Source organism: Triturus cristatus, chromosome 9 (genome assembly GCF_964204655.1).
Source record: "Triturus cristatus chromosome 9, aTriCri1.1, whole genome shotgun sequence".
Classification (NCBI taxonomy): Eukaryota; Metazoa; Chordata; class Amphibia; order Caudata; family Salamandridae; genus Triturus; species Triturus cristatus.
In genome coordinates this window covers 947,268,961-947,284,093 of record NC_140592.1, presented here as the reverse complement: position 1 = coordinate 947,284,093, position 15,133 = coordinate 947,268,961, and the positions used below count along the sequence as shown (strand labels likewise).

The 15,133-nt window shown below is 44.3% G+C and overlaps 1 protein-coding gene across 2 annotated transcripts in view; it reads right to left on the bottom strand.

Annotated features, from left to right (window-relative positions):
• Positions 1-15,133, bottom strand: part of EFCAB11 (EF-hand calcium binding domain 11) — a 644,575-nt gene that overhangs the window by 507,302 nt on the left and 122,140 nt on the right. For both annotated transcript variants that reach the window (XM_085628048.1, XM_085628049.1), the window contains exon 3: positions 13,791-13,836. In XM_085628048.1, the coding sequence (XP_085484174.1) occupies positions 13,791-13,836 (46 nt within the window). The remainder of the gene's footprint in view (positions 1-13,790; positions 13,837-15,133) is intronic.

Genomic DNA, 15,133 nt, shown 5'->3' with positions numbered 1-15,133 from the left:
GGCATCAGTGTTCACAGGCAGGACCTAAGTAGGCACCGCTACATCACCCCGGCGACCACGATGACAGGCGCGGAGTCGACTGATGCCACCCACTGATGCGCAGGGGTGCTGCTAAGAAAAAATTCTCCAGATCCAGTCTGACGCCTGGGGGTAATTCTAAGGTAAGGAATCTATAACTAACTGTCTCTTTGAGATGATAATCTCAGAAGTGACAACCTATGGCCATCTTCTGAAGAGTGAATCGCAGCAAAGTCCAATTTACCAGGTCAAATGCTTTCTCTGCATCCAATGAAAGGAGTAAGGTGGGGACCTACTTTAGTGTGACCTTTTCAACCAGGTGGATAATGGATCTAACATTATCATGTGTCTGCCAACCCTGAATGAAACCATTCTGATCCGGAAGGATCAGAGCAGGAAGGACTTCAGTCGAGTGGCCAAAATCTTAGTGGAAAGCTCTGCATCAACAAGGCTATTGGTCAGTATGAGATGCACAGTTGGGGATCCTTACCAGACTTGGGTAGGACTGAAATTATCTCATTGCCCATTGAAGTTGATGTGGCTACTTTGCTAGCACAAGATTTGAATAGGGACGTGTATTTGGGGCCCAGCTTGGAAGCAAATGTGTTATTAAATTGTGGAGTATAGCCACCCGGGCCCATAGACTTATGGGGTTTTAAAGATTTAGGGGCCTGTTTGACATCCTCTATTTGGATCGGATGCTCCTACTGATCCATCTTTAGGGCGTTAGGCCTTGGGAGGTAGACCTTATTAAGAAACTCTATTGTGTGTGTTGGTGAGCATAGCATATAAGCTGCCGTAGAGGCAGTGAAATTCATCCGCTTTGTCCGAGTCATTTAGCAGTGGTTTACCTCTTGAATTCAAGAGGACTTGAAGAAATTCTCTCTCCCACTTACCATAGAGCAGCCTAGCAAGCTGGGTTCCCATCTTAATGCCCCATACATAACTACGTTTTTTGAGATGTCAAAGGGCCATTTCAGCCTTGCTTGTGTAGTGAAGTCGGCGCTGGCCTCTAGCCACTGTCAATTTGTTGTGATGGTGCAATAGCATGTCCTGCTCTAGTTTGTGCATTTCTAGTTTGTGCTGACGGTGGTGCTCTGCTACAACAGCTATGAACCTGCCTCTAGTCACTGCTCTGAAGGCATCCCAGACTCCAGTGACTGAACCCACGCCCCCTGACATTAAGGGTAAAATATAGACCCATCTGCTCACATATATATGGATCCATCAGTAGAGATGGATGGAGGCACCAGCCTACAGAGCAGTTCACAGTCCCCTGTGCTAAGGTCTTGGAGATCGATGCGTGGTCTAAGACCAAGATAACACCAATGCCAGCTGAGTGCACTGCCACCATGAGTGAATTACTAACCAGGGCATAATCAATATGGAAGTGGGTCTAGTGTACATAGGAATAAAATGTGTATTCCCTATATGTAGGGTGAAGCTCCCTCCATATGTCTCTTACACCCAGATCTCTGTAATTGTGTGGAAAACATGCCAGCCTATCCCACCCAGGTGGTCTCTCTATCCCAAACAGCACTTAAATGCTGGGTAAGTACTATCTTGCTCTGGTCCATCTCCCACAATGTACCCAAAAATGGATAGGTCAAGTAGCTACAGTGTACACGTTGAACACAGGGCAAGACCGAGTGAATGGTTGTACCTGCAGTACACCACCTGAAATAAGGTATCTACAGCCGCCTTCTTTCCTTAATATCTGTGATTCTAAAGGGAAAATGTTGCCTAATGACTGTCGCCACTCAACATTGTTTAGTGGATACAGAACTATAGTGTATCATATTTGTATACCGTAGGGTAATTCTGATGTCTCCATTTTCCAGGTTTTTTTTTCTTTCAACAAGTGCGTTTCCTGCATACATACCATATTCGGGGATGCATTTTTTAGACTTTTCCAAATAGCTCCCATTTAATGTGGCGAGTTTAAGCCTCTTACGTTAAGGCTAATGAAACTAACCATCAAAAATTATGGAAAAGAGTGAGGTCTGTCTACTGCTGGTGAACAATATATGAAAGGTGTCTGATGGTGAGAACCCTCCCCCAATATCAAAAGCAAGTAAACCCATATTTGTAACTAAAATAAGGCCCAACAAATAGGAGGGGATACTGTTCCCCTCATAACGATAACAACCAGTAAAGAACAGTTGTCCCAGTAGCTGCCTCGAATGGGGCAGGAAACCCCTTTTCTACTGATCACCTCTTCTGCACGGTGGATGGCTACCAGCTCTGTCCAACGGCCAAAAGATGCAACAAGGGTTCTTTTCCGTCCCTGATACAGCCAAGAGCGGAAAACACCCCTCCATTAAAATTCGAGTCATGCGACAAGGTCCGAGTGTCTTCAACAATTCATTATCTCCAGAGTGGATTTGTCCCATAACCCAGACACCAATCCCGCTAAATGACGGTGCCAGACACCAGGTTGTCATTGAAAGATGGTGAGACACCGCAAAAAGAGCAGCTATATTCATCAGGATCATCAAGTCAGCCCATTACTGGTCGGAGCCATTCTTGATCCCGTAAACCACGCAAGGTTGAAGTGTAGTTCTTTTGGCAGCCCTGGACACTAAGGGTCTTCCGATAGCCAGGAGGTCAGTCACTTCAGACATTTCTAGACCTGTCTGCCCATGATGGGGAGGGAACCAGATCCTCCGACGATTCCAACCATTGGAGTTCATCATAAGACCTCTGTTGATTTTGGTGGCGGAGTAGATGTCATTCTGACTCAGTCGCTGGATGGGAAGTTCAACCTTCCAAAAACCCTCTGCGCCATCAGACACCACCTGCATCTTACCCTCAAGCTCAAAGGAGAGGCCAAAGGGTAAATTTCATCTAGATCGAATGCCATCATCTCATAGCTTTTGGGTGGCAGGTGGCAGTTTAGCGTGGCATTGAAGAAAGGGTTGGGGATATTTTGGCATATCGTGCAGGAGTAATTTTGGTAAGAACCTGTGCCTAGGTCTCTTGCACTCTGGAGAACCACCTCTTTCTCTGTGTAATGGTGAAAGTCATAAACATTGGAGGTTTATTGTCCACTAAGTCTTCAGTTAGGCCACGGAGTCTGAGATTCTCCTCTCTTGAACAATTCTATAGATCTTCTAATTTAACCAAGACTCCTTCTAGTTGTTGTTCTAGATTGGATTGACAAGAAGAGGTAACGCTATTGTGTTTCAATCCCCTCTATCTTGGCTTCCGCATTCAACATTCTCTGACCAACAGAGTCAATATCTGACCTTAGCTCTTGAATTTTAGCCCCTAGGTCTAAGCAGACGTCTGCGATAGTCTTTTACAGGCCTTGGTAAATTTTGTCCCATAGCTCAGACTTGAAGGTGCAGAGGCTCTCAGTTAGCTCAGTGTTGGAGAGTGTCATGGCCATGGGGAATCCCGCCAGCATCTTTGCTTGCGTCTACCATTCTGGACTGGGATTTGTCTAGGTATGCAAGAAAGCCACCTCAGAGGCATAAGTAAGAGCACGCTGTTCTCCCCTGGCACCGATATCGCAATTAAAAGGGCTCTTCATTATCAGCCGGAGCCCGGGATCTAGCAGCAGAGACTGTAATGTAGTTCCTAAAAATATATAGGATCTGCGTGCTTGTTGGACAACATAAACTGAGGGACTGGTGTCTAGACGGATTCCAGACACCCCCACAAGATATGTCGGCCTATAGACCAGCTAGCTCACAGAGCCACCTTAAGCCCCCGAGCCTTACCATGGAGCGAATAGTTTCTGGCAATCATTGAACATGGCAACCCTTGACACTTCAGGGCTCTGGCACCAGTGAGGGAGAAAAGAACTCGGAGAGGAACATGGCGCCTGCCAGCTAAGCGGCCGCTGGTCTTCTGTCGGCGTGATGTTCCATTGAGAGGGCCTCTTCTCCCCCACCTTGCCTTTTGCTTACTGCTGCCCTGTAGTGATCCCCTCAGAGCTTTTTTTTTTTTTCCTCTCTTCGGGAGGCTGCCGCGCTTTCCCCATGGTGCCGGAGTTGGGCAGTGTTCTTGGCTTGCCAACGGCCTGGCCGTGAGTTCCCCGCTGGGAGGGTGCAGCGTTGGAGCCGCGCCGCCGTATAGCTGGTATTCTCTTCCAGACTGGCAGTGGAAGAGCAAGCACCTGCCAAGACGCCTCCTGTATTCCTGCATATTGCGGGAGGTCATCTTTTGCTCAGTGCTACGCGGAGAGGACAAGCCCCGAGGCGGAATGCGGTACGGTCTGTCCGTTGGGGGATGGGGTGTCCTGTGGCAATTCTTTGGGCCAGGTTTGGCACAGACATCCCTACCCCATTAAAACAAAAGTGATTTTTTCAATACTCCCCTAAAGGGGGTTTCTGAGTGATACTGCAGAGGGGCTCAGAGCAACAAGTGGGGGGCTCGCCTTCCAGACTATGGAGAAGGGCAAGACCGTGCACAATAGACCCTCTCTACCGATTGGGAAAGTGCGTAGATATACCCTTTGTACTAATGGGACCTCATAACACTTCTTCCAGGGATGGGAGCTTCACCTCCTTTTCAAACTGGGAAATATTATGACTAAGGGTCGTAATAAATCACCAGAGAATCTGAAGAAGAGCCGAGGTGGGAAGGTGGAGAAAACAACATCTATTTCTACTACGGCTGGTAAGAGCCCCAGAAGTAGGAGCAGAGGAAAGAAGGCTGTTCAATCTAAGGTGAAGTTCATCCTCTCGAAATCTTTTTATAAGGTTCTTGCATGCCCGGCTTCTGCCCTAGAAGGAGCTTCTGGAGATCCTAGCTCTTCCAAAGTGGAGTTGTTGGTAGGTCCAATTCAGAGATCCGATATAACGATCCCTACTAGCTCTTCCCTGCTGGTGGCTCAGACAGTAAGACCAGTTAACGAAATGGGCCCACGAGATGTACCCAAACTCTCATCACTACATCAAAAAGGTTTCAGGCTTTGGGGACCTTAGAGGCACGCGACGAAGATTTCCATGATGGACAGAAGGAGCCCTTACAGTCAACTCCAGCTGTTAGTCATCCCACTCAGGTGAGCTCAGAATCACTGTTGGACATCCTTCTGACCTTCAAGGAAGAAATAAACAACAGGTTTTTGATCTCCGAGCAGAACCAGGTCGCAATGGAGGCATCCTATGCTGTTTTAGCCCAGAAACTTGAGGAAGTATCTGTGTGAACTGAGGTCCTGGAGCAGGTAATCCCAATAATTAAGCAGGTTATATACACAACATCTGCAGAGGTGAGCCGAATTAACCCATCAAAACGGGAGATGAGAGAGCATCTGGAACGTCTTGAAAATCACATACGTAGGAAATATCTTGGACTCATCAATATTCCTGAGAACGTGGAAGTTTCGGATATTACGGCCTTTGTGATCTTACTGCTGCAGAATAATGCTTAAAAAAAAAAAAATGTTAGACATCAACCTCTCTTCTGAAATCCAGCGGGTACATCGAGACACCCTTAAGACAAGCCCCGGGCGACAGAAGCCAAGGAGAATTTTAATCAACTTCCTAACTTACACTACTAAGGAGGCTATTCTGTCCTCTTTATTGAAAGAAGGTTCTTTTTCTCTAGGCTCATTTTTAATAAGGTCAGATGTTTGCCATACTCCGCATTAAAGCAGTGGGAGCTGGGGAAAGACATGAAGGAATTGAATAAACTTGGTGCTAAGCCTAGCTAAAATTCCCTGCCTCTCTGCGAACAATGTGGAATAACAACATGTGTATCCGTAGTCAGTGGAGGAAGTTGATATGTTGATTGAAGAATCAGGAAGGGAGCTAGCAAATAGGGAGGTGGGGGTGGGAGGTGAGAGGATTGGCCTGCCATATTGTGTTTAGTTCTTACCGACAATGAAGACCACTAGGCTTTATACCTACATTGTTTGGGGGGGTTCCACAGGGGAGGGAGGGGAGGTCACAGGGGTCGGGTAGGGGAGAGGTTAGGTGGAAGGGCACAAGGTGGGGAGCAGTGGGTAAAAATAAAAAATAAAATGTCCTCTGTGCTTTTGTTCTTAATCACATCACTACATCAGTTTATGATAACGTTCGGCCCAGATATTTTAGATGAGGGGGGGTCAATGAGCTAATAGTTCTCTCTTGGAACGTCAATGAGCTCAGGTGCAAGCTTAGGCAGAGATTGGTGATGAAGTATCTAGAGGAGGGCAGAGCACTCATTGGTCTGATCCAGGAGACCCATTTAGACACCTTAGAAGGGAAAGCTGTATTTTCAAACTATCTGATAGACTGCTTTCTAGTATCACACCAGGCTGCACATTGTAAGGGGGTTGCCATTTTAATTAAACATGGAACAGGCTGTGTAATTAAAACCTCCAACTTTGATAAATCTGGGAGGTGGCTTATAGCCACTTTAGACTATAGGGGGTAGAGTTAGCCTGTGCTGTTTTCTATAGGCCTAATATTGATGATCCCTCCCATTTATCCTATTTTGAACGGAATATAATGGATGTTAAGGCTCCTATTGTAATGGGGGGGGGGCTTTAATGTTCTACTGGACCCTGTACAGGACAGATCAAATAGAGGTTGCTATGATAATACTCCTCGGGTGCACCGGACGTTAAAAAATATGTTGCTTGAAATTGGTCTGTTAGATGTATGGAGATATAAGATGGGATCCAGTCAGGGCTACTTTTCAAGGTTGGACTACCTTTTCGTAGACGGGACTATCATAGAAGCAATAACGTCTATAAACATCCTCCCAGGCCACATCTCGGATCATGCTGCAATTAGTCCCTTCTTAGTTGGGTACTGTAAGCCTCCTAGGTCAAGATGGCCTCTAAGGAGAGCCATTCTTACTGATCCCAAGACGGGGAAGATATTAAAGCGGGCATGCGGGGCTTACTTTAAGGACAATCTCGGTTCTACCTCCCTGAACGTTGTGTGGGATGCGTTCAAGGTTTATATTAGAGGGGAACTTCAAAGCTTGTGCTTTGCCCAAAAAAAGGCTGAACGCTCAAGCATAAATGCTTTGGAGGATATAGTGGGCTCATGGAAGGGTGATTTGCTTCCATTTGGAACGAGATCCCCCAATGGTCAGGCAAGGTTGCAGAGACTACTTGAAGATGCAAGACTAGGAGTATATGGCCTATATAGATAAAAAAATATAGAGCCCAGTATAATTCCAGGTCTATGCAGAATTTTGAATACGGGGAAAAAGCCGGTGCTCTATTGGCCTGGAAGGCCCGGGCAGACAGGTCTAGGAACTGTATGATTAAATTGGTTGTGAATGATAGAGGGGATGTTTCGGGAAAGCAGAAGGATATGCAGGCCTGCCTAGTGTCTTTATTTTCTATTTTATATAGGGAAGAAATCTCTCCCAACAAAGAGTGTATCAAAGCCTGGATGAGGAAGTTACAGCTACCCAGCTTAACAGCTACGAGTGGTAAGACTCTCAACGCCCCTATATCTAAGGAGGAGATTGGTTTAAGTATAACTAAAAGTAGGAATAGTAAAGCCGCAGGTACCAATGCTCTACCAAATTAAGTGTATAATCTTTTAATAGAGGAGTTGATACCATTCTTGGAAGTGTTGTTTAGCTCAATCTATAGGCACGGTGGACAGGTTCCCAAGTCCTGGAAAGAGGCCACAATAGTCCTCATTCTGAAACATTTCAAGCATCCCTCTAGAGTGGATTCCTATTGGCCAATCTCCCTGCTCAATGCAGACTACAAGATCTTTATGAGTATTTTAGCGAGGGGATTGGCTAAGCTCGCCCCTCAGCTTATAAATTCAGACCAGAAGGGTTTTATCCCAAAGAGAAATATACAGGAGCAGACCCAACAGTTAATTGGCACTATAGATCTCACCATAGAACGATCTGCTCCTTTGGCCGTAGTAGCATTGAATGCTGCGAAGGCGTTCAATCGAGTAGGTTGGGTCTTTCTTTGGGAGATTTTGAGCACAATGGGATTTGGCCCTACATTTCTTAATATGCTCAAGATGGTCTATGAAGGAACATCGGGTAGGATTTTCTTTAATGACACATTTACCCCCAGTTTTAATATACTAAGAGGGACATGGCAGAGCTGCTCTCTCCTCTTCTTTTTGATATTCATATAGAACCTCTTACTCAACAGCTGACATTGGATGCTTCTGTTGTTCCCTTCAGTTCTAAGCCCTAGAGCTGCAAAGACACGCTTTACACAGACGATTTATTAATTTACACAGCTGATCCTCTAATATTGATTCCGAGGGTGGAACAACTATTGGCGGAATTTGGCTCCCTCTCTGGTTATTTAGTAAACACTGCTAAAACTGAGGTTATGTGTTGGAATATCACGGATTGGGAGTGGAAAGCGAGTTCCAATTTTAGATATCAGGGCATTACAATAGTGGATGAAATAGATTAAATTCTGCAGCTAAATTTAAGGGTCACTAAAGAAATTGACCGCCTATTAATTAGATGGAAAAATATCCCGTTGACAATCTTTGGACGTGTTAACTTAATATAAATGGTCATCCTTCCCAAAGTGACCTACCTTTTTAATGCCATCCCCCTTGGGTTTCCAAAACAAGGTATTGATAAAATCCAGGGGAAGGGTGTGAGCTTTATTTGGGCACATAAAGGCGCTGGGCTGTCTTGGAAAAAACTTAGATGCATGTTGAATAAAGGGGAGTTGACCTTACCCGATTCTAACTGGTATTGTGTTGCTTTCCAGTTTAAAAATATTTGGATGTTTCTGGTAAAGGAGGAGGACTCCACTTGGGGAAACTTTTGGGGGAGATGGTGAGGCAATGGAGCGAGGAGGGCTTTCTTTTTAAGTTTGGTGCCCCCAGGTTTTTCAAGAAAGTCCAATTAAAAGTCTTAAGATCTGCCTTAAATCTATGGTATAACGTCAGGAGGAGGTGGGGCATTGGTTATTATTCAGACTTAGCTTCAGTTTGGGACTCTCCCGGAACCCCGGAATGTCTGAAGGATGCCTTAAGTCTTCCACTTAGGAGGGCCGGGGTTACTACATGGTCAGTTTGGTTGTCATCGGAGGGAGTGTATCCTTGGGAAGTACTAAAAGCTAAAACTTGTAACGAGCTGTCCAGATTTAAGTTTATTCAACAATCCTCTTGGGTTTGTGGACTTTAAAAAGGAGATCGGGGCAACTGAGTTGGAGACTTCCCTTTAGAACATTAGATCTAAGAGTAGGTTGAAAGGTGGTATGAGAGGCTCTCTGTAGCAGAGTGAAAGATGCTACTACCCCTTATTTAGTGTGGAGTAGAATTCTTCTCGTGGGAGATATTAAGACAGTATGGGATAATTCCTTGAAGACTCTGTACTCAACTGTTAAACCAGCTAACCTGAAGAGTAACCACTTTTTCACCATCAATCGTCTTTATTGGACTCCACATAAAATATCCAAGTTTGCCCCTCAACCTCCCCCTAAGTGCTTAAGGTGTGGCTGTTTAGGAGCTAACGATGTCCATATCTTTGTCAAACGCTTGTGCCTGAGTGACTTTTGGAGTGGAATAGAACTTGCACTAAAAGATATCTTTGGTCAGGAGATCAAATTGAATGCAATGCTTGTCCTCCTGGGAGATGATGAAATATTAACCACGCTGTTGATGCGGTCTCATAAAAGGTTGCTCTTCTACTTGATCCTTATCGCCAGAAGAGAAATCTGTTTGAAATGGAGGGACCCTTTGCCCATTTGAGTGGAAGATTGGGTTAGGGCAGCTGTTCGGGTCTGCCTGTTGGATCAGGGTACGGCAAAGAGCCCTACTTCGACTATTTGGACGGTCTTCTTAATTTGGGTGCAGCTCCATGGGTGTTGGTTATTCGTCCCGATGATTGCACCGAGGCAAAGGTGATGGTCCAGTATGGAAATAGGACCTGGGCGAATGCAGTAACCACTGAGCACATAGTTAGATGGTGCGGTTTATTGATTATTGCAGATGCTCTGAGGGAAACACACACACACACATATATATATATATATATATATATATATATATATATATATATATATATAAATCCCTTTCTTTTTTTTTAACTAAACCCTTGACTCTTCAGGGATTGTGGAAACAGTACAGTACTTTTCACTCAGTCAATCGTGCTCACTTAAGTCTCAGAGAGATGCACAGAATAAACATTAGGGAATTTTTCAATAGATATTTATTGAACCAGTGTCATTCTAGTATAAGACATGTTTGCTGCGACAATCAATAGACAGAAGCAAATGTAAGAGATTACAAGCACCAAAATCGTAAATAGAAGGTAGAATTCTACCATGGCGCTAAAACAGTGAATATATGCAGGCATATAAACATGACAGGTATCAAGCATGCTCCTATGATGCGGACCCTACCTAAGTGTACCCAATATGTATGTGGGCGTGAAGCCAAGAATCCCCTTGGAAAGAGCCAGCCCCATTACCAGATGGGAGAGAATGAAGGACCTAGTCTTGGTCACGAGTTGGACAACCCGCAAGGGATGTCAGACTGGGGCGTGTTGAAGCTTCAGCATGCAGGACCTTCGTGTCAGTGTCAGCGTAGAAGCGTCTCCTCTAGTTACCTAGTAAAGGTGCGGTTCTTTTATACCAGAAAGGTAGCCTCAGGGTTTCTACCACAATCGATATGCGAGTACGATTATGTATACGAGTCTAAATCAATAATTGTAATTAAGCCCTGTCGCCCAAGGATGAAGATAGTGATCACTTTTGTACAGAGTATGTAAATCCTGTTATGTACGTCATGTGCAGGGGATTAAGATATGATGCTGAGAATCCTTGTGCATAATAAATGAAGGTAATTTCAAGGAAACCAATCAACATTTATTCAGCACATAACTGGGTAAAAGGTCGTTGCTAGAATCATTATGCAGAGCAAGGTAGGACATTTGTAGGTAAAAGGTCGCTATGCTACTTGGGCCTTGGTTAGGGAACATAACAAGACCACATTGGTTTATGCAACATTTTGGACTCTGCTCCAGTGTTCCAAGCCACGCTACACCGCAGCCAGATGCTTAATAGACAAAGGCCCCCATGTGGTGCAAAGTCAGTAGTTTAGATTGATTGAGGGGATCCCCCAGTCTTCAACATTCCAAACCAGTCAACATGCGGTCCCTCAGGCCCATACCAGGAAGCTATTCAACATAGGGATTCTACCGCCTTTATCTAGCTATGTTCGTGCATATGAATGTGCTAATCATAGTTAAGTGCTAAACAAATGACAGTGGTGTGAGAAAAACATAAGCACCTCCTCCTGATTTGGGAGGGCAATATTTTAGAAACTGTAAAATACCCCTCACACACTGCGAGAGCACTTTGAATAATGTTGAATAACAATATCAAGAAGAGGACGATTCTACCTTTTCCCTACCCCCTTTGATTTCTTGACCATACCAGGAAGCAACACGCGCCAGGGATGACCCTGCTACACAGCAATGGTCTAAGATGGGGTGATCCACTCAAAGTCCGCAATGAGCCAAGCATAATGGGAGAATGGACCAGGCTTCTCACAAGCTGCCAGTGAGTCGCATGCCAAAGGCCCAAGCAGCCCCTTCACTGCAGCTCCTACAGGTTGCCGTTGCGCAACCGAACAGCAGTCCACCTTGGCCCCATCAGCCACGCTGCTCATTTCCTGTATCACAGGCCCCGGTTGTGGGTGTGGCTAACAGGTCCAGTCTCATTTTTGCTCCTTGCAGGAGCTTAGGCACCTAACTCAGCCACCTCTACAGGCCTGCTCCCCAGGACCAAAGGGTATCTCTGTCACGGCCATTGAGAAGGCCACGGCTGGGAAAAAGATGAAGTAAACTCGGTTGGATCGGGAGCTCCCGCTGTGGGCGTCCAGCTAAGTCACCAGCTTGACCACACCCTCCCACAAAATCTTTAAGGATAAGAATCGGATCAATAATGCTCCTACAAGGAGATATGTACTATTGCAGAACGGTTAAATACACAACGAACTATACATACATTTTCGTTCTCATGCACTCTGGAGAAGAATGGGAACACACACCCAAACATTAAAGTTTAAAGACCGCCACATAAAAGAGAGATTGGAACCTCACTGACAATGAGACAGATGTGCACCTTGCCGCAGTCAACATTTGTAAAACCTGCTTGCACTGAAGTGCTGGAAAGAATTACACTTTAATTGTTAATCTGAGGTCTTACACTGGGGGCTGAGACAAGGACACTTTAAGGCTCGAACAGCCATGAAGATACAAACTGACCTTTCAGAAGCCTGCGTCATTTAACAAACATGCACTATCAGAACAAATACCGGTAGATGGCACCGGATCCTGTGACTTTACTGATCTCTATGGCAAGCAGCTGACATGGCGGGTCATGGTGAGACACAGAAGCAATGCAATACATGCGATAAGGGAAGACAACGACTGGCATTGGGAGTCATAGAATCTCGGTCACACTAAAGGGACTCTGATCTGCAGAAACCTTCCCCTTTCCAAGTGGAAACTCACAAGAAATTCCTTTGAACTAAGAGGCAATGGCAAACATGCACTATACAAACAGAAAGCAAAATAACATAAGAAAATGACCCAAATAGTTGGCAGAATACCAAGGCATGTCATGGTAGAACCAGGATAGAGATAGTAAATCCCACACTAGTGAGAGCAGAATGTTCTAGTACAGCGGTTCTTAACCTTTTGATTTTTGTGGATCGCCTCTGAAAGAATCCGGGAACCCAAACGGAGTCATTATTAGAAGCCAGAGACCCTCCTGCCTAAGCGATTTCTAGGATTTGAACCTCTAAACGATATTTTAAAAGAAGTATAAAATCAAACAAATGGTCGAAGATGGAAATATTTTCTTTAATACTCAATCAAATATAATAAGTTTTCAAATTGTCAATGTCTTTTCTTTAATTGTGTATACTTTATTAATTTAAAATTTTAATTATATGTAATTTTGTAAAACAAACGTTCGCGGACTCCATAAGTAGGCCTTGCCAACCCCCAGTTGTCCTCGGATCACAGGTTAATAACCACTGTTCTAATAAATTGCTAGAACGTACCAGAGTGTCTCTCACCTTCCCAGTACATTCAAAGGCAATTCCTTGGCCGCTGCAGAAAGTTCAGCAGGAAGCTGCCAAGGTTCGAAGGAGCTCCAGGGGTTACCATACCCTGTTCAGCTCCTGATCGAAACATTGAATCTCTGGGTCTATGTAGGCTACTGTATCTCACAGTGGCCCAGGAGCTTCTATTGCCGACTCATTTACTTGTTGAATCAAATATTTTTACATCTGGTGTTAGCCAAGACCTTATTATTTCACAAAAATGATATACAATAAACTTTACTTATAGGGGGCTTCCATCCAGCCTTCTTCATCTTGGTCTGTGGTAGTGTCATTCAGATATTTTTTCTGCCCATTACAGCATTCAGCAATTGACAAGGGGTCAGCCCACTTTAGACATTGGTTAATTTCACTGTGAGTGATGGCATTCTGCTCTTTCGTAAGGAGCACATCCGCACACAAGGGGGTTCCCTTCAGTGTCCAAGACTACTAAAGCAATGTGTTTTTTAGACCATAAATATTGCTGCTTTTAGCCATATTTTCTTTTTTTATATTGTCAAGGGAGCAGAAGTTCCCCAACAGTAAAGTTTTACAAAACAATATGACAAACATAACAAGCATTGACAAAAACAAAAAGGCTGAGAGCAAGGGCCAGACCCCTTGGCTCAGGCCATGCTTGTTTTAAATGGAACCTATTCTTAATCTGTAGCAGAGCAGGGCAGTTCAGTCATTCAGTTCTACAGACAACCATTGCCAGCATGACCGGCAGAAATGTGAGAGCTGCTGCGATCAAAGTCTGTGAATTACCTTCAGCGTTTGTCCGCCCCGTTGATATCATTGAATCCACCTCCGTCTGAAAGGAACAGAAATAGAAGCATTTTCTAACGTGTTACCAAGAAGATTATAGAAAGCGCTCAAATGAACAAGGACCCGCTTCTAATTATAGCAAACGCCGTGGGAGTACACCTTGAGTGGTTTGCAAATAGCAGCAGACTGCAGGAAAATTTGCTAGACATGCACAATACCACGGGCTTTCATCAAACTCGCATTACGACGGCAACAGCAGGATTTCCCATAGTCTGTCACAACTTTGTCAGAACTGAAAACAAAGCACCTAGGCTTTTCAATTTTTCAATAGTTTTGTATGTATCTGATCAGCTGATTAGAGAAAAAGTGCAGCCATCGGTCAGTGCCATCACTTCACAACTGAGGCTTTAGGTCTCCCCCAGAACAACCTTACCCCGGTAAATTCAATAAACGTGTGAGTTCAGAGGGTACTAGACAAAGAAAAGGGATGCTGAGATACAAAGAATTCTATACAAAATACCACAGTGACTTGTTTTCTTTAACGATCAGCTTGCCTACCTCTAAACTCACCGGAAGTAGCATAGGAGTTTGTATGTCAAAAAAGTTACCAAAAAAGCCTTTTCAGAACCAAAAATCCTACTAAGCTTCACGTCACATCAATTACTTTGCTCAAAGTCTATCCCAACGTTATACATGTGAAGACTAAAGAGTGAAGTTGATGGGCGAGTTGTATATAGAACATGGATTACAAGCCAAGCCAAGGAAAAAGTCACATGAAAAATGATGGATGCTTTTCAAGATCTGAATGCCCTGGGGGATCCCAAACCCTGTCAAAATCCTCTGTCAATTTAGCTAAAGACATTCCCTAGTATAGACAGCTAATTGGCTCTTAAAGTGCACAGCTTCTACCAAAAAAGTGTGTAAATACAGACGTGGCCGCTTAGCAGAGAATGTCAAGAGGATAATGATATTGGGATGATAATAAAGTTTTCTGATCTTAAGAGAGGCAGCTACCCAAACAGAACAGCACTGCATGGTACTTGAGACAAAATACCAAAGAAAGCCTTCATTTCTGAATTGCCCCGTAGCCAAAAACAGTCCATTTATACATGTATTCATTGGTATTTTATAGCACACACAGGTGATTACCTCATCTCCTTCCTTGTTCCATATTTTATGCGATGAGGGGAGGCTGCACCTCCACCAGGCAGGCACTGAATTAAAAAAACGTTTGTTTTTTTAAACAAATTCCTTGAAAAGGGATCTTACCACCATTACTTAGTATTCACATTAAGATGTCTCCACAAAATCACGCCACGTGGTGCAATAGTGTAGTTTCGGTA